At 33.8% G+C, this 19,984-nt stretch overlaps 2 protein-coding genes and 1 pseudogene across 5 annotated transcripts; all 3 read right to left on the bottom strand.

Annotated features, from left to right (window-relative positions):
• Positions 1 to 253: 253 nt before the first annotated feature.
• On the bottom strand, positions 254 to 5,710 carry LOC143623240 (heterogeneous nuclear ribonucleoprotein Q-like). Of its 3 annotated transcripts, none has more exons than XM_077094189.1 (9): positions 5,572 to 5,710; positions 4,969 to 5,371; positions 4,761 to 4,877; positions 3,896 to 4,036; positions 3,613 to 3,789; positions 2,902 to 3,106; positions 2,564 to 2,742; positions 2,407 to 2,495; positions 254 to 641 (listed from the first exon to the last, which is right to left on the bottom strand). In XM_077094189.1, the coding sequence occupies exons 2-9, from the start codon at positions 5,317 to 5,319 to the stop codon at positions 503 to 505; spliced, it is 1,398 nt and encodes a 465-aa protein (XP_076950304.1). In that variant the 5' UTR covers positions 5,320 to 5,371; positions 5,572 to 5,710; the 3' UTR covers positions 254 to 502. The 3 variants fall into 3 exon arrangements, with proteins under 3 accessions (XP_076950304.1, XP_076950306.1, XP_076950305.1); XM_077094191.1 differs by having other exon boundaries at positions 2,407 to 2,492; XM_077094190.1 differs by lacking the exon at positions 5,572 to 5,710 and having other exon boundaries at positions 4,969 to 5,536.
• A 9,093-nt stretch (positions 5,711 to 14,803) lies between these two features.
• LOC143623242 (F-box protein At5g07610-like) lies at positions 14,804 to 19,760 on the bottom strand (annotated as a pseudogene). The gene is made up of 2 exons (XR_013151857.1): positions 18,650 to 19,760; positions 14,804 to 15,012 (listed from the first exon to the last, which is right to left on the bottom strand). The product of XR_013151857.1 is annotated as an F-box protein At5g07610-like (transcript).
• On the bottom strand, positions 15,133 to 15,708 carry LOC143623139 (F-box protein At5g07610-like). Its single transcript, XM_077094113.1, has one exon. It carries the CDS (start codon positions 15,706 to 15,708, stop codon positions 15,133 to 15,135), a length of 576 nt encoding a protein of 191 aa, XP_076950228.1.
• Positions 19,761 to 19,984: the final 224 nt, after the last annotated feature.

Raw genomic sequence — 19,984 nt, 5'->3', positions numbered from 1 at the left:
CTGTCATGTATTAGTAAGTCTCTAAATTTTACATAAGAAAGCTAGCTTTAGTCCATCAAACCAGAACTAACTTCTTTTATCTTTAAATTAAAAAACAACCTATTCTTTATTACACATTTGTTTTTATAGAGCTTGAGTTGAACCCTATAAAGTTCGAATTCAGCACATTATAAGTTTCAAGCAATATTTTTAACTTGAGCTTAATAAAAGCTTGACTCGTTTGCAAACCTTAGCTTAAAGACGATTACCAAATCAGAAACATGTTCTTCACTATAATCAACTACATAAATAAAACACGACAAGCAACAAAATAAGAGCTCTCGAACTTCACTCTAAACTAAGGACGTCATTCTTCCTATTTTTTCCTTTTTTTTCAGTTTTCTTTTAACAATAAAGAGGGAGAGGGTAGACTGACTCCGGGGTAGAGATGTCTTTCATAGCTAACACATCTAGCTAAATCCATGGACCTCGGGTTTACATGAACCCATTGGGCGTCCCATAATTAGTAAGGTCGGTACCTTCCACGGTTCGCATCATCACCGCCACTACCTCCCCGCACTCGTCCTCCTGACCCGTTGCTGCTGCCCCGCTCATTCCTCCGAGGAGGCCTTGCAGCTGGCAGTGGTGTTCCTGGCTGTTGCCTGCACCCGACAAAGTTTTTAAAAACAATAAGATATATTTTCATGTATAATATCAATAATTATATTTAGAGTTTGTTCAATAGTTGTGTTCTTCAACTATAAGTCAGCTTGCATGTTGCGTCCTATAACTTAAATATTTACGATCTGTCCTTTATTCGGAAAGTTACAACCCATTACGTCCTTTTCACTAACAAATGGAAGAATTCCTGCTAACCTTTTTCTAAATGATGATATTGCACCTATATTACAAATTTCGTTTACTTTTTTTTAAATAAATATTTTATCCCTACATTACAAACTAGTCAAATAATAAAAAAAACAATCTATTTTTTATTCTTTCTCACAAAAGTCTCTCTTTTTTTTTGCATGTTAAAAGCCCTATATTTGGTATTTTTGAACATAAACATGAAATAACCTACAATAGCCTGTTAAGATGGGCCCACGACTTATTTAATATATAAGAAACGAATTTAAACACGTTAATGTTTTAATGTCATCATCTCCTACTCCAATCACCTACGTACCTACGCCATCATGGATCCACCATCACCACTGTACCTCCGGTCACCAACCTCATTGGTGTCCGGCGACCCATTCATTTTTACTTTCTATATATTCATTACTCAATCTCTCTTTGCCCTTAACAGTAATTAAAACCAACCAATTTATTTTGAATCTTAAGCGGCTTTTACCCGGTAATTAGCACCACAGTTAGAAACTTTTTGGCCCAGCCATAAAAAAACAGAGAAAACAGATTTATTCTAAAATCCCTTTCTGTTTTAGTATCTAATTATGTGTTATGTATGCAATTCGGGTCAGTCAACTGTCATCGTTAGCGCAATCTTGGGTCGAACACTGCTTTCCACAAATTAAACCTCTTGGGACTTTGGCGTTTGTCGGTGTAAGGACTGAGAATGATGTTAGAACCAGTTAATGCCATGTCAGTGACTTCAGGGGCAGTTGGAATGAAGAGCATGGTTTGGGCGAATTGGCGGTGTAGGAGAGAAATTTTGGGGGTTTTGGTGGCAGCGGAGTGAGATTTGAACACTCAAATTGAGTGAACACGGGTGGGGTGAGAAAGAAGATGGTAGGAGAAGTGAGGAGAAGCGGTGGGTGATATGACAAAGCCTCGCCGCCGGCATATGATTGTGTCTGGATGACAAACCAAGATCATATTCCAATGTCCCTTTCTCTGTATTTTTATGGCTGGCCCAACAAGTTTCTAGCTTTTGATACTTTGGTTGCTAATTCGTCAGTGAGGTTGGTGACATGAATGCATGGAGGTAATGGTGGGTTCATGGTATTGTAGGTGACTGGAGTAGGAGGAGTTGATGCCCTTAAAAGCATAAATGAGTTAATTGACTTATTATACAATAAATTAGTTGTGGGCACATCTTAACAGACCTTTTTAGTTTATTTCATGTTTACGTTCAAAAATACCAAGTATAGAGACTTTAACATGCAAAAAAGTGGAAGGACTTTTGTGGAAAAAAATAAAAAGTAAATTGGTTTTTAATGGTATTTGCCATTACAAATTATGTCCTGTAATTGCAAGGTTAATACCTGTCATTTTAAAACAAGTTAACAGAAAATCTAACTTATGTTAGTGAACAGGATGTAACGTGTAATAACTTTTCAAATACAGGACACTTATTCTAATTATTAAAGTTATAAAACACAAACTCTAATATTTATGAAACTGATTAGTTAACCGTCCCACTATAAATCATATATGATATAACCATAATAAAAAAGGGCTACTTACAGAACATATCCAATCTGACCATCAGGCAAAACCATTGGAACCATCTGCATGCCACCTGGCACTGGTCCTCTTCCATATATCATTGGCTGTTACATAATTTAATACACATTTTTATGAACCAACTAGTTTTACAATAGAATTTAAAAAATAATAATACCTGCTGAAACGAAGGGCTAACCCCGTATCTAGGGGCAGCATATGGACTAGCAGCAGTAAAGCCACCATAAGCAGTATGAGGGATGTAATTTGGGTGGGGCCCGGAATGATGTGGATTATTACTACTATCAGATTTTCTGTCATTCTGTGGCTTTGCAAGTACCACTTCCAGAACCTGACCTGCAGATCATTTTTGAAACACTAATTATTTACTTAAAAAATTATATAAAATGGGCTGTCAAAAATGTGGAGGAGGTAAGATGGCAGTCGATCAGATGTTTTTGACACACTAAATATTTACACAAAAAATAAAAAATTTTAAAAAAAGAGAATATATACCATCAATTTCATATCTTTCACCGTCTTTGACAGCTTTTAAAGCACTTGATCTTTCTGCGAAATGAACGAAGCCAAAGTCTTGTTTACAGCCTATTTTTGCAGGCGGAGTTACAACTCGGGTGACTTCCCCATGGCGTTGAAATAGTTCCTTCAACTGTTCTGTTGGTGTGTTCTCAGGGATGTTCTTCACGTACAGTGCTTTTACCTGTAAATTTGGTTATATCAAACTTTAACTCTATTGAAATTTAGATCTAACAAACAACTGAAATTCTTTTTAACAGAGGTCTGTATGTAATACTACAGTCTAAAAGCTTACAATCAAAACAAATTAACGGCTTCAATGTTCAAACACTTGAATGGTATGCTATATAAAAACCATGATTAACAGTTTTGACTGGCTTTGTTGAAGCTTGGGATATGTCTATTGAACAGACTGCAGTCAACTTTTGGCAAATTATCTAAAAATATGCGATTTGTTAAAAAAAACGTATAATACAATGTTATTTTTGCTAGTAAATGCAGTATATGTTAGTCCACTCAACGACAACGAGTCTTAATAATAATCAGTAACTAGGTCACCTTATTAGCTAGTTAATGCAGTATATGTTAGTGCATGCAACGAATCTCATTAATAATCAGTAATTAAGTCACTGCTAAAACTTTACACTAACAATAAAACATGGTGGAAAAAGTTTCTAACTTAATTTAAACCTGGGCAGAAGCAGAGTGATCAGGAGTGATTTTGGGATCAGCCCAAGTAACCGTTGGGGTGTTTCCATCAAGTTTAAAATTTGGACCAGATAGTTTCACTCTTGAGTAATCCGCGCAGGCATTGTTGTAATACTCAACAAAAGCAAACCCACGGTTACGTGACGGGTTCTGAGGATCCTGAGGTTACAAATGACATATAATATAAGTTTAAGCATAGAAACTATAACACTGTTACACTGATGACGCATATGGTTCATAAAATACGTCCATCTCAAAAAATCACCTTTATGAGCTCAATGACTTCTGAGCCCGGGCCCGTTTCCTCAATTATTTTCCTGAACTCATCTTCAGTCAAAGTCTTTGGCACGTTACCAATAAATAGCCTGTATTTCGATTCAGAAAGTGAACACCTCAATGTCCGACCCTGCAAAGCACATCACAAGAATGAGTGTCAAATCCATAACATATCTAACAAATAAGCATAAGTTTAGAAATTTAAAATCACTAAAGGGGTGTCTGGCCTAGCTTTTTTAACAAAGCGTATAGCTTCTTTAGCTTTTTTTAACAAAATAAGCTTAACTTGGTGTTTGGTTTAGCTTTTTAAGCGTATGCTTATTAGCTTATATAAGCTAATTTGAAGAAGCTTATTTGAAGATGTTTTTTAGCTTATTTGAAGAAGTTTATTTGTGTAAGGGTGAAAGTTACTCATTTGTCCTCAAATGGTAGTGGATTAGTAATTATTGAAGCAACTTATGACTCTTAACAAGTTAAAGAATGGTGAATTTAACAACTTATTAAGACGCATAATTAACTTGTAGAATATAAGCTAATCCAAACACTTAAAAAGAGCTTATCAAATAATAGAAAATAAGCTATAAGCTACTTTAAAGTATAAGCATAAGCAAAAAATTAAAAGCTAGGCCAAACACCCCCCAAGGATAAAACGTGTACCACACCAGTACCGAATTTCATAAAAGGTGGGTACTAAATCTATGATCAATCAATACGGTACCCGTTGCAAATTATTCATCTCTATATGGTATCGGTACCGAACCGGTACCGGGACCAAATTACAAGAAATGCAGTTACCAAATACTGGGTACCATACTCGGTACCAAAGCTCATCCCTAGATTTTTATACAATATACCTTAAAATCTTTGTCATGTAGCTCTTCAATGGCCTTTTGAGCAACATCTTTACTTTTAAATGCCACAAATGCAAAACCTTTACTTTCATTAGTATCCCTATTTCTCACCAATCTTACCTGCACAATCACACAGACACTGATTATTTAATTACAGTTTAAAAAAAAACACTTTTTTTCACAAGTTAGTAAATTACAGTTAAAAGCTGACCTCAACAACATCACCAAATGGCTCACAAAGCTCACTCAAATCCTCCTCAACCACATCCCTAGGCAATCCACCGATAAACACCTCGGAACCATGCGGCGGAAGCGCAAGCAGCTCAGCACGCTTCTTACTATCCTTATCATCACCACCACCTAAGCCTGATGACTTCTCTTTACTATTATTTTTATCACCTTCAGAAACCCTAACATCCTCCTTCTCACTACCATTATTATTATCATCATCACTATCATTATCATCTGCCTGGTCTTCCACGTCATCATCCATCTCCTCCTCTTCCTCATAGTTATCATCTTCGAAATCAACCTGGTCATCAATATCCCTAACATCTGCCATAGCACTTGTTGTTCCACAAAAACTGAAGACTTAGGGTTCCAATTAACAACCTCTGTAGGATACATTTCACACGGATAATTAGCCAATTCAGAACCAAACGGACCGGATAACCAATCGATTGAGGCAATTAGGGTTATAAAATTGGGGATTTAGGGTTAAAATGTTTAGTGAATAATATAGTTAAAAATTGGGGGTATTTATATATAGTTTGTATGTGATTGAGTGAGTGAGCTAATTATGTATATAATTTACCTATTGGAATCGGAAAGCAGAAGACTTTGTAGTACCGGAAATCGCCAGCAGATTGATTGAATGTTGCAGATCGAGAAAGTGACTTCAATCGCTGCACGTCAAATGACCTAATCGGATATTAAAGATCCGTACAGATGGTTCGAACCTTTAGTGGGCTGGCTGGCTATACTACGGTTACAGTTTGGGCCTGTTCGTTCATACGGCCTGGTTTTCACTAACTTATTATGAGTGTTGAAATAGTAAACTTAACGGTGCACAAACTAGGTATTTTACCGGTTTCAGGTATGGTCAATAAAAGTCAAAATCGGGTCACTCGGTTTCGGATATAGTCGGGTTTTTTCGGGTTTCGGGTATGGTTGGGTCGGGTTTTGACCGGAAATGGTGGAACCGGTTCGTGTCGGGTCGGTTCCAGTTCCAGTTCCTGGTATAGTTTTAGAGAGAAACCCAAAGCCTGGTTCGTACCTTTAGGTAGGATAGGATAGGGTCGCGTCCGGAACCAGATTTTTTTATGCACCTCTGTTAACTAGTGTGTTAAGGTGGAGCCATTAAAAATAAATTCAAATTTTCGGGGTAGGTTGCTGAAGAGTTTAACGTCTTTGAAAGTTTTTAAAAAGTATATTTTTTTATGTAAACCAACGTGTTATAGCAAGGACATTGATAATATTTGAAAGCTTATGTGAAAGAGTAAGACATGTTAACTCGCAATTCAATCGGGTTTGAATTAACAACGGTAACAACACCGACATCACGACCACCAATAATAGCAGCACAATAGCAACAATAATAATAGTAATCTTTAAATATAAGTTTATAAAGTACATGGTTTATTAAAGTAAGTTATTTTATACTTTACTAATGCTTTTAAGGAAAAAAGGAAAAATTATATGATATGCAATAGAAGCTTGTACATTGGGCTTACTTAAAAATGCATGAAAGAAATAAATTGAAACAATAAATATCATCCTTACCACTAACCACAAGAAGACGCATGGAACCTTACCATAACGAGCCATACATTATCATCAACGTATTTCTTCTAGAAGCACTCGGATACAAAAGAGGGAACACCTTAATGATATGTTATTGGACAAAAATAATATAAGTAGAAATCTCACCAATAGGAAAAAAAAAAAAAAACCGTCAACATCAATCCGTTAGAAAATGATCCACCGAATATTCATTGTACTGGGCTTTAAATATCCCATGACTCGTCAGAAGAAGTAGAGCCACGATAGTATTAGAGAATAATGTACTTGAAAGATGTGAGCTCATTTTGTAAATCGCATATTGTTGATACAAAAAGATCTTTTTATTCGTACTATTGAAGCTATTGAGTTGAAGAATTATTTCAAAATAAAAGGCAATTACGATCAACATTTGAACATAATGAATCCATTGAAGTAATATTTCTTGATATATTCTTAAATTTGGAAAATAGTCAAATTTCATCCACGAACTATATACTAAGATAACGAAAATGATTGTTTGAATTTTTGTATCTTGCTAAGCATTTAAAAACCCGTTAAAGTAAACATATTCACTATCATCATCATTTAAGCATGAAACATCACATTACCCTTAGGTAAAGAGTTGTTTAAAAACTTATTACAGGTGCTTTTAGATGAGTCAAATGGGATGAGTTAACATTTCATGAAGTAGTCAGATGTGCTTAATGTGAATAAATCGATTAATGATGGTATTCTAGTTAAGTATTACCCTACTCTCGTTTCTTGCCTTGAATAGCATTTGCAAACTAGTTCTCTCATTATCATGCTTTCAAATCATAGCGTTTATACGAAAGCATACTGATTACGATTAATGTTAAGTACTACTTGTCCAAAACCAAGTATTCAAGGTGAAAATAGAAACAAGTTATTATCACCTAGCAACTACAACATTTTACTCAAGAGGACCACCATCATTATCGCATATTTATTAAACCAGACTATTATCTTTTGTCAAGATAAGATCATAAATACTGGTACCGAATGTTTAATTAGATAGCTTATGTTTAAATCATGGTTTGGTATGATGACGTGCTTATTTTTGTTTCATTATGGACTTAATTATTGTCACTGTCTATAAACTTTTATCTTATCATGATGTACAATTCAATAATTGGGGTTTGTTGTTATTAACTTATTGTGTGACTTTTATCTTAAAAGTAATATGTAATTTATAAAAACTTTAGAAAACCTTTTTTTTTAATCTTATACTACAACCTTCTTAAAAAAATTTATCTGTTAGTTGAGTGACAGTTAAATACAACTAATGCGGTAGTTAACTGTTAACATCAATCAACCTCAATTAAAAAAAAACATAGCTCAAGCTCAACTTCAACTACAACTACAACTACAACCTCAATCTGTATTAATCTACTACTTACTTTAATATGCAATCAGCATTAACAATTATTAATTAAACAGATAAACCTGAATTCCATCATCTCTTGCTTTCTAGCCACCATTTTGGCCACGTCACCACCGCCAACGGGCCCAAACCATCCCGGAAAAAAAACAAGTGCGCACCAAGAAGGGGGGGGGGGGGGGGGTTGCACCAATGCCTCATTTTCCCCTCCCGTTAACATGGTAACGCCCATGAGGTCTCAAAATAATGGGGTCTACCACATTTTAACCAATCCATTTTTGGTAATCAAATTCTATTTATCATTTTTATGGTATCTAAAATATACTTGACAGTAACGTGACGTTTTAACCAACTTTTCTAATTAAAGTATTAAACCATAAAATTAAACGGCTAGCCTAGCTATCCCAAACCAACCATTAATTACAACCAAATCAGAAAACAAACATTTAATTAGCCAAATTTATTTTAAACTATAACTACCAAAAAAAAAAAACTCAAGATCACATAATCCCGCAAAATTATCATCAAACAGAACCAAACAAACCATAATAAAATTGCAGAAATATGTACAACCTAATTACATGTACTCCATCTCAACTTGCTGTGTTACATAACATACAATCCAAGAGCCTACGAAAGGCATACCGAACCCGAGGATACATCCTATGAGTATACCCACTAGACTCTCTCCATAGATCCTCCATGGTAAGCACAAACATATTCAAGCTTCGAATTGGTGGAACATACAAAGTCAATGGCACTGCCGAGAAAGCAACCGCAAAGAACATATGCAACATGTTTGGTTTTGATGTTGTTTAAGGTTTAAGTTGTTGTTGGTTTTTGAGGAATATAATTTGGGGGTTTTTTTGTTTCTGAAATATTCTGGAGGTTTGTGTTCCGAGGTTATCTGCGAGTTTATTAATTTATTTATATACGTGGAAGTGAGGGGATGGGTGTTAGTTGTTTATTCAAGAAGTGGCAAGAAGTTTGTGGGTTCATCTGGTTTTCTACTTACTTTATAACCCATGGTTTTGTTTTGTGGATGAGAATGTAGTTTTGAAAATTGTAGGTTTGGGATTTATTAATCTTAAATAGTAACTACTTTTAACCAAGATTTAATGCATACAAAAATTACTAGACGTGTGTCCGCGCGATGCAGCGAGAAATACAGGCCTTAATAATCAAGTAAGAGATTTTGGGTGCTTATCGTTACATTTGAAACCGTGGATTAAGAATTATTATTTTAAACTCAATTTAATAGCGAAGTACAAATGAAACCGAAATCTAACCATTGTTAATGGTTTGTTTTTGTTGGGTTTTAATTTTCAACGATTTGGTTTCAGTTTTCGATGACAAAAAACGGCTTGGCTCACGGCTTAGTTTAAAACCATCAAAACCGGACCACAAACGCATATACGTAAGATGTTATTTTTTTAACTGAAAACAAACTATGACAATATCATACTCAAATTAAAGAGAATTAAATGCTCGTTTTTATGGTGAATATTTTTTTAAAAAAAATATTAGCGTATGAAAAAGTTATGACCGTTTAAAAATCGTGAGGGAATTTGGGTTAAAAGTGAAATTATAAATAATATATAGTTAAAAGATGGGGGATCAAAGTTTTAACTATTCTTTAAACTTTCAAATGGTGATTAAAGTTGAGGGGGCAATGTTCTAAATAATTTGAAGAATTATAAAAGAAACGTTAAATTTAGTGTTAGAATGACTACTATACCCCTCTTTATAGTTGTACCATGTGCTTAAGCAATTGTAAATCCTTTAAAATCTAGTGTCTTAATTTACCCTTATTTGGTGTATTATATATAGTATAGATAATTTATACGGTAGTTTAACCTTTTCTGAAAGGTAAAAAATTAATAATAGTCATAATTTGTGTACCTTAACGCATATGTTGTTAAAGATGATTTGACAAAGGTTAACAGTGTAACATCATCCCTTTAAGGATTAAAAGACGTTAAAAGTAAAATAAGTTAAGAATTTCTTTTCCACCTAAGATCCCCTTAACCCATAACCTTTATTTTGAAAGAGTGGACACCATACTACTAGACCATTAGGTCATAGATTAAATTAAAATATTAGCATCCTAATATTTGAACATGGTATGTCAATTACTAATGATATTTAAAGGCTAAAATAAATGGCTAATGATAATAATCGCTATACCTAATAATTCAAGTAAAATCTTACAGACACATTCATCTCATAATCATAAAGTCTACAATTAACCAATATTTAAAATACATATATAAGAAAAATATGTCAGGTATATAATTGGGTAAATGGGTAAGGTAATCGGGTATTTAGAAATCTTAAGCCCATGAAAAGGTTCAAAACTAATCTCAGATCTGTTCATACCCTGATGGGACGGGTTACATATTAGTTTCTTTAATAATACCTCATCTACTTGATTATCCTAGTTAGTATTAATAAACTATCATATACAACAGACTTCGAACATCTATCTATACTCTCTAATAAAATGCTACAAGTTTTGCCACTTGTCACTCTTACATTAAACCTCACCATTATTAACAAATTTATAATAGTAAAATAATAGTTACAATTCTTAAAATTTATAATTATCTTTTTTCAGACATTTAATATTTATAATTATATTTTACATTAAAATTGTTTTAAAGACTATTGTACAACGAATGTATTAATAATGTTTAAAGAGTTTATTGTTTCTCGTATACAGATTATTTATTAAATATTATATTTTCAAAAACTGCTCGTGTAATACATGAACCTCAAACTAGTATAATCATAAACTTAAACTTAAGGGATTACACCATCACCATTAGTATGTGCCTATGATAACTAAATTGTATCTATAAAACAGGAACACAATTGGTGCCAGTTGTATAAAGTTATAGTTTGATTGGCACGACCATAGTTGGTGCCATGCGAATTTATTTGATTTATATATATACAGTTAATATGTTTCTAGAAAAAAAAAACAGAATTAGGACTCTCTAATTTAGCCACTAGAGAATAATACCTTATGGCTGACCTCACAATACAAAAGTTCTAGTTCTGTCACAATGCGTGGTATGTGGTTTCTTAAATTTAATAATATTTCACTTATTTTCCAAATCTTAATCTTAATATAAACGAAATTTTCAAAGACTCTTTGGTTGCTATCCACTTCTTCTTAAGCTATAAAATTGTTTTACTTGTAAATGGAAGTTTTTCATGCGTTTGATCCAGATTCACGGGTTTGAGCTAGTCTCATCAAACCCAGATAGCCCTTAAACGAGTTATAACACCTTATTAAATTATAAATTAATCTTACTAAATATTTGATATGAAAATCCTATAAAAATAGAGACATATTAAAATTTAATATCCAATTTTTTTAAATAAGTATGTTATTTATAATTAAGAAACAATTTTATAGTAAAAAAATAAGCGGTTCATGGGTCTCACCAAACCCAGATAGCTTTTAAACGGGTTATAACATCACATTTATTTATAAAATCATTTCATCATCAAACTCTAAATATATTATTAACTTTAAATAAAATTAAAATCCAAAAAAATATATAAATATTATAAACGAAAAATGTAAAACAATCCCCGTAATACAAGGGGATAAAAGCTAGTAATGCATAAAGAAAGTTAGTAGCATGATTGGTTTTAATAGCGAAAATGATAGTAAAAACGCGTGGTTTATCAAATTAACAGTATTAACGCTAGTTAGCCCGTTGAAATTCAGTTTAAAAGATAAGCTTGAATCATTTCAAGATAAACTAAATGCTCTTTAATTTAATTCATTTTTCTTTTCTAAAAAAGTGTATCCGTATTTATTTAAGATTTAATTAGTTTTATGCTTAGGCTATAAAACAACAATTTATGTTTTCTTAATATGCCACCATAAAACATCAGCAATTCAGCATGGGCTTAATTTTGTTATTTATAATATCAAATCGTTACTTTTTAGGATGTTGTTTCATATGTGGTTGTGAAATGTGAATGGTGGTTGGTAGTGTTTGGTCGTAGTGGGTGGTGTACGCTGTCGGGCAGTGGTGTTTAGTGGTGGTGTATTAGGCCATGTTTGGGATTCCTTATTTACACCTCCTTTTGACTAAAATAAGGAGTTTTTGATAAGTTACACTTTTCTAACTTATCAAAACTCCTTTTTCCTTCTTTGAAAACTTAAAAAAATCACATTACCCAAACACTATTTTAACTTACAAAAGTTGATAAGTTATAAGGAGGTAAAAATAAGGAATCCCAAACACCCCCTAAGTATTAAAAGAAAGAAAAATAAAGAGCAAAGTTAATATGAAAAAGATCGTATGTAAACTAAAAAAATACATGGAAAATAAAAATCTTTAAAAAACTGGTATAATGTTTTATAAGGGTGTTCGTTGTTGTTTAACTCTACCAGCGTTAAACCCACGTGGGAGCCGATGTGACATCGCTTTTGCAGGGTTGGTAGCGTTAAACACTATGCCGGAGGAGTGGTAAGTGGCGTTAATGGCGCGAGCGGTAATGGGTTAACAAGAGAACTGGCGTTAAGAGGGGGGGGGGGGATATGGGGATGCGACGGTGGCTTCCGATGTGGTGATTAACGCTCACCACCGTTAAGTGACAAGGAACGGCCTAAATATTTATATATACACAAATATACAAATGTTAAAATTTTTGTATGAATACGAATGCAAAAATTGATATAAACTTGTAAGTATTACTACAGTCTGACTAGAGTAGGAAAACCGAGATTGTGCGGTGGCTTAAACACAAAAACAAAATCATTGTTCTATGCAAATGAAAGTATCACCGTTCATACAAAGTGGTATTATATTATTATGCAATTGTTTGCATAGGATTTAATCAAAATTCATATTCATAAACAATAATATGAATATGTAGGCGTTAAAGTCGATATGGTACATGCACATAATATTTTTTTTAAGAGGTCAAACAATGTGAACGACAGAAAGTTAAAACTTTCTTTTGTTAGTCCTATTAATAACGAAAAAGTAAAACGTTTTTACTCTTTTTTATTATTAATATTAATAACTTTCTTTTATAAATATGTAAAAGTTATAAGTATAAAGTGTTACAGAATTCGGTAGATGCTAATAGTGTGGCGGGAGAGGGACTAATGATTAATCGGATTAAAATATATATATAAATTTTTAGATATACACGTATATATATGTATATAGGAAGGTTCATGTACATTTTGATCTTAACATGAGAACGTAGAAAATAATGCCAATTTAATAAAAAATGAGAACATAAAAAACAATATCAACTATAATACCAATCTACATAAACAATGACTTATAATAACAAAGAAAAGAACCTAAAAATTACAACAAAAGAATCAAAATCAAGAACAAAATGATAACAGCATATACCAACAAATAGTTATAACAGCAAAGGAAAACATTTAATAATAACAACAAAATATAAAACAGCAAATACTTATAACGTTTTATAATCGGAAATTAGCAAATACGAACAAAAAATAGCAGCAAACACCTATAAAAATAAACCTAATCATAACAACAAATTGGTTCTCACCGTTTTCATGTTAAGAATAAAATGTATTTAATCATGTTTTATATATATATATATACCATTTCAATTTTGATCAAAAAAACAATTAACTGACAACTAGTCAGTGTGGTACCGACTAGCGATTATTCGGGTATTAATTGATGCCTAAACGAGATATAAACAAACATGAGTTTAGTATGAGTTATATATTATATATACTGAAGAAAAAAAAACTCACAAAAGAACGTTGTTTAAAAAAAATTGTCGGCATGGATGCATGGACTTCACATACAAGGATATTATAAAAAGGTAATAAGATTAAACCTTTTGATGATATTTTGGTGCTTGAAACTACTTAATAATAGAAGAATAAAGTTATACATGATTATAACTTTACTAGTTTGGTGCTTGAAACTATTTTATGAAGTAATCCCAACTTATTAACACATTTTTGTCACTGATTAACTTAAAATAGCATGAACGACCCGATAGGTAGATAAATGCCCAGTAGCTTCGCCCCCATTGATGTCGTACGACTATGTGGTTAGTGCTTGTGTCCGAAATGGCGAAATGATCTCCTAATGTGTTGCCACTTTTCCATTAAAGTAGTACAGTGCCATTCTTGAGGCTAAACCCATCTAATCTGACCTGTTTTTCGTCCACTTCGACTAATTGAAAAAGTAAACAAGGTTCAACAAACAAAGCTATATTCCCTGTTTTAACCCATAATCCCACTGCCCACATCAAGAACATGATATACAATTTAAAAACTGCTACTTTTGATTATGAGAAAACTTAAGCGAGTCAACATTGTGATAGCACTGATTACCATACGAGTGGGAATTTAAATTTAGTAGCCGTTGAGCGGGATCCAAATACTAATGGGTCAAGTTCACGGGTCAACCTGATCCACGTGAACTCCACTTGATCAGATAATTTTCACAACTAACTAATACTGCGTTTGTAATTACATGTTTCATTTTATTTCTTAATTATTTTCATTTGTTTCAAGAAGTTTAGTTAATACTTATCAGAATACCATATAGCATGCAGTAGTTCAGTTATTTGTTTATTCTTTATTGAGGAATACAGACTCACTGCAATCTTAAATCTAGCCAAAATAACTGGAATTCAATTGCGCTGCCCAACGAGTAGATCAGGTGGTGATCTATGTATCCCACCCGGAACTACTCGATGATCAAACGTCATTTAACTCCCGCTCAAAACATTCAAACTCAAGTCTCCGGATATCACATTGGATAGAGGTAAACATGTTTAGAACTTAGATTGGTTTGACATACAAAGAATCCGTTGCTTAGTTGTTTGATAGTCTATGGATTCTAGAACCAAACAATCTGATAACTAACATGTGCATATTGTTGTATAAAAATAAATTATTTGATAAAATGTTCTAATAAGCAATCCAAACAAAAGTTCCTACACCAAGAACAAAAGCACAAACCTAATTAAGCCATATATAAACACACATTCAAACAACTTATTATCGGAAAAACATAAACAAAGCTAGCGAACAGTCTTTTAGAAAGAAGACAAGGCTTCGATGTAACAATAAAATCTTGAGGCTGAACCCAAGGATGACCTTTTACTATAAAACTTCTTAAAACTCTTGTCATGAACATTGTACCTTATCATCTTCTACTTACACGACACCACCAAGAATGCATCTTCTTCTTCTTTACCTCTAACCACATCAACCACATCAACGACATCAAAATTATAACTGTATTGGTAGACCGGGGTCGGGAAAGCAGTCAGAAGCTTATCAAGTTGTACTTGATACTTGACAAACCACCCCGAACAATCCATCAACATCTCATACACAACTAAACTATTTTCTACACGTTTCGTGGGTAATATTGAATGTAGATGACCTCTGGATTCCCCGAAATACATTAATACTTCGTCATCCACCAACTCCTCCGGTACGGGAAATGTTAGCAACTGTTCAACATCTATTTTAAAATAGAAGTAATCTCTGGTTCCATAATAGGGAGGCCAATAAATGGCTCTATTCCAGTAAACCGGGCGGAGGAAGATGGATTTTGGTGCAGAGAAAGATTCGATAGAAATCTTCCATTTCCTCGTATCAGACGAGTAGATTTGAATCTGAAACAAGCCACCACCGGTTGGTAACTGACGAACACAAACAACTTTGTAGTGCACACACTGTGTTGGATGAAATGCCAGAGCCATAGACCAGACGAGAGCCATAGACCGGACGAGGTTCGGGAGCGGTGGGATAAATGCGAGTTTCTTGGTGGTGGGATTGAAAACATAATATTCACTCACACCATTGTGAACAGTAGAACAAAGTAATAAACCGTTACAAGATTGCTCGATTCTGACATTGGAACGATTAAAGTAGAAACCAAGAATACGAAAAGGAGGAGGGCTTCGGTTTTCAACATCAAAGGGAACATATATATTTCCAGCAAATAGACCACCAGATTTAGAAAAGTTATTATTATTAATATTATCATACCGGTGGGTGAAGCGTGTGTGAGTCAAAATCGATCGCTTAGATACGGATTTGAAACGAAGGATGGAGGTAACAGGAAGACGGATAAGGATCTCGGTTAAAAGGTCTTCGTTGGAACCGATTACTGCTCTAGAATGAGTCGATTGAATATCAGAATCCTCCATGGAAGCTTTGCGAGAAGCAGGTTGGGGTTTTGTTTAATTTGGGTGTGGTGGCATGCAGTTTTAGGGTTTTGTTAGTAACTGGGTTTTGTCAAATTTATTTATTTATTTATTTTTTTATTTTAGTTTAATAAGGAGACGGATAAATCTGACATATCGTATATACACGTACACGATAAGGCACGAAAACGAAATGTGTATACATGTACACGGCACGAAAACCTATAGTGTACATATACCCCAAACACGAACACGAGCCTGCTACTACCTTGTATACACGATAAGAGCAGTTTATAAACACATATTTGACAACCTGTTTAGTAAAACAAAGTCGTCGAAAGTTCATAGAAGTCTGAAAATAAAGCATATATCCATGATGTTTAACTTGCTAAGTAGGCTAACAATGAGGCGGCAATATGTGACGAATAGAGGAAGCACTGGCGGCTGCGGTGAGACGACATTGATGGTCGGAATTAAGAGGAGGAACTGATGGCTGAAGAGGGAATGTCGTGAGTGGTGCAGCTGAGAAAAAAAGAGTGAGAAAGTTTTAAAATTTTTAGGATAACTTATATATATATATATATATATATATATATATATATATATAGTTATAAAAATCTAGTCAGATACTTAACATGTAAACAAGTATTTTACCTGTTAGGTAAATTTGTGTATACCTGTTTAGTACACGAAACATGTTAAAGTCATGTATGTACGTGTCTTGTATTCATGTCTCGTGTATAAATTATCTGTCCTAGGTGTGGACAGTTCAGTTTGTGTTAATCGAAACTTCTCCTTTTGAAATTTTAAAATTGTTTTATTATGATTTTGGGTTTTTGTAAATTTGGTTCAGTTTCTGTTTTTCATTTGGGTTTGAACATTTTGAACCGAAAAATAATTTTTGTGGCCCAACAATATAGTTATAGGCCTAATTATTTTGTTTCTTTTTTTACAACCGCAACTTTCTTTTTATGTTTAGGCCACCTTACTTTCTAGTTTGTAGAGCCCAGTTGTCTTATTTTGGTCCGACTATATTGTCTCAACCGGATTCACGTTGGTTTCAGAATTTGGCTTAGGCATTCCCTGGGAAACCATACCGTCAGCTGTCACTACCATTATACAGTCGTTGTGATGCCACTAGACAGTCGTTGTGCCGCCACAAGAGTAGAAATTTCTGGTGAAACACACAGTGAAACAAAAACCCGTGTTGGCTCGGGATCCGAATTGACAACATCGCAAGACCTAACTCAAATATTTCATTGTCAATATATACAAAAGGTGACACAAGGTGATATCGAACTTGGTTCTAGCGAGAACCCAAGCACAAAGATGACTCCCAAGAGAGAAGATCAAAGACAATTTTTGTGTCAATAACAACATATGTCGTTCGTTGTGTGTGTGTATATATATATAGAGAGAGAGATAAAAGATGTAATTCAATAATTGCTTAACGTACAAGAATATAAGAATACTTATATTTCATGAAATCGATCCATGAAATCACATCACAATCTCTCGAAATCGTCAACATATATCCAATTAATCATTGGTTCACCGAAATAAGCAGTTTTGGATCGTTAATCGATCAATTTTTAACTTTTTTACATGAAAACCGATTAAGCCCAATAACAACATGAAAAATATAAAAAATAATTATCTTGAGAGGAGAAAAATTTATAAAAAATATATGTGTTTGATATTGAATTAACATTATATATTTTAACAAAACATGTCATGTCTAATAAAATGATCTTTTATATTTAACCAACATGCATCTTCATGTTATAAGTTTGTTCTAGGGTGTCATAAAAATACGTACGGATACATGTTCTATTCTATTATAGCATAGCTATATTGGGCATGACCCATGAGGCCATGCTGGAATTCATTGGGCTCTCTTTCAGCTCAGGTTAATTACGGAATTTTGATAAAGTTTATAGATTACAGGAACCCTAAGGCATTATGTATTATCGATTATTTTTTTAGATAGGCTAAATCACATAAATTCTCAATTTCCTCATCAATCTTCACATTTTGTCCACTCTAGTACTAGGACTCTCAACCACTTGATCATAACTATCTCTTTACACCTTAAAACCACTAAACGACAGAACCTTTCAGATTCTTGCTCATCAGTCATCATATTTACATCCTTAATGGTCTATGAATTCTAGAACAAAAGACCACCAAATTTGGTTACAACAATGTGCATATTGTTTGTATGAAAATCAATAATTAGACTTTTCTTTTTCTTGCACAGCAAGAACACAAACTAATAAACAAATAGCAAGTTCTAATAAACATAGCCGCATAAGCAAACTAACACACATTCCAATTTAGCCAAAATATAAACTTGCAAGTAAATAAACATCCATTTCTCCATAAACAAAGTTTTCAACAAACGCAAAACTTTGCTAAACCTTCCAGTTTGATCATCAACTTAGTACCAGATATAAACTAATATTTTAAAATGCATTCCAACAACTTAACAAAAAAACATAAACAAACCTACGTGTCTTCTACAAAGAAGACAAGGTTTCGATGTAACGATGGAAACTTGAGAGATGCAAGTTGTAGTTGTCGCACCTATATAACTCCTTAAAACTCTTTTTGTGAACATTGTACCTTATCATCTTCCCGTTAGATGACAACACCAAGAATGTATCTTCTTCTTCTTTACCTCTAACCACATCAACAATTTCAAAATTATAGCCACCTAGATTGACCATCTCCGACAAAGCAACCTGAAGCTCATCAAGTTGTATTCGATACTTGACAAACCACCCCGAACGATCCATCAACATCTCGTACACAACTAAACTGTTTTCTGCACGTTTCGTGCGTAATATTAAATGCAGATGTCCTCTCGATTCCCCGAAATACATTAATACTTCATCATCCACCAACCCCTTCGGTACGGGAAACGTTAGCAACTGTTCAACGTCTATTTTAAAATAGAAGTAATTTCTGGTTCCATAATAGGGAGGCCAATAAACGGCTCCATTCCAGTAAACCGTGCGGTGGAAGATGGGTCTTGGCACAGAGAAAGATTCGACGCATACCTTCCATTTCCCGGTATCAGACGAGTAGAGTTGAATCTGAAACATGTTTTCATGAGGCTCTAAAGGACAAACAGAAACAACTTTGTAGTGCACACAATGTGTTTGATGAAACGCCAGAGCCATAAAACGAGTATGGCCAAAGGGAACTGGTGGGATGAATGCGAGTTGCTTGGTGGTGGGATTGAAAACATAATATTCACGAGCACCGTTAATATTAATGGAAGAACAAAGTAATAAACCGTTACAAGATTGCTCGATTCTGACATCGGAACGATTAAAGTAGAAAGGAGGAAGGCTTCGGTCTTCAACATCATAAGGAACATATAAATCGCCAGCAAAAAGACCACGAGATTTAGAAAGGTTATTATTATTATTATTATTAATATTATCATAGCGGTGGGTGAAGCGTGTGTGAGTCAAAAGCGATCGCCAGTGTTTACATACGGATTTGAAACGAAAGATGGAGGTAACAGGGAGCCGAATAAGGATCTCGGTTAAAAGGTCTTAGTTAGAACCAATTACTGCTCCAGATTGATTCGATTGATGATCCGAATCCTCCATGGAAGCTTGCGAGAAGCAGGTTGAGGTTTTGTTTTATTTGGGTGTGGTCTACAGTTTTAGGGTTTTGTTTTCCAAGGTGAGGAGAAAGTGGGTTTTGTCAAGTTTTTTTTTTAAATTTAGTTTAATAAGAGTGTGTATAGGATATTGTAAATACTCGATAAGACACAAACACGAAATGTGTATACATGTACAAGACATGAAAACTTATCGTGTATGTGTATCCC

Source organism: Bidens hawaiensis, unplaced genomic scaffold, assembly GCF_021521415.1.
Source record: "Bidens hawaiensis isolate Kalapana, Puna unplaced genomic scaffold, B.hawaiensis_p1.1 tig00003356_1, whole genome shotgun sequence".
Lineage (NCBI taxonomy): Eukaryota > Viridiplantae > Streptophyta > Magnoliopsida > Asterales > Asteraceae > Bidens > Bidens hawaiensis.
This window is presented reverse-complemented; position numbering and strand designations above follow the sequence as displayed.

What these genes read in the sequence shown, in the direction of transcription:
- LOC143623240 (XM_077094189.1), bottom strand. Translation starts at nt 5,319, where the DNA reads ATGGCAGATGTTAGGGATATTGATGACCAGGTTGATTTCGAAGATGAT. An exon ending in TGAAAGATATGAAATTGATG is followed by an intron (nt 2,743 to 2,901) that starts GTATATATTCTC and finishes AATGATCTGCAG; the next exon opens with GTCAGGTTCTGGAAGTGGTA. An exon ending in GGTCAGATTGGATATGTTCT is followed by an intron (nt 642 to 2,406) that starts GTAAGTAGCCCT and finishes TGTCGGGTGCAG; the next exon opens with GCAACAGCCAGGAACACCAC.
- LOC143623139 (XM_077094113.1), bottom strand. Translation starts at nt 15,708, where the DNA reads ATGGCTCTCGTCTGGTCTATGGCTCTGGCATTTCATCCAACACAGTGT.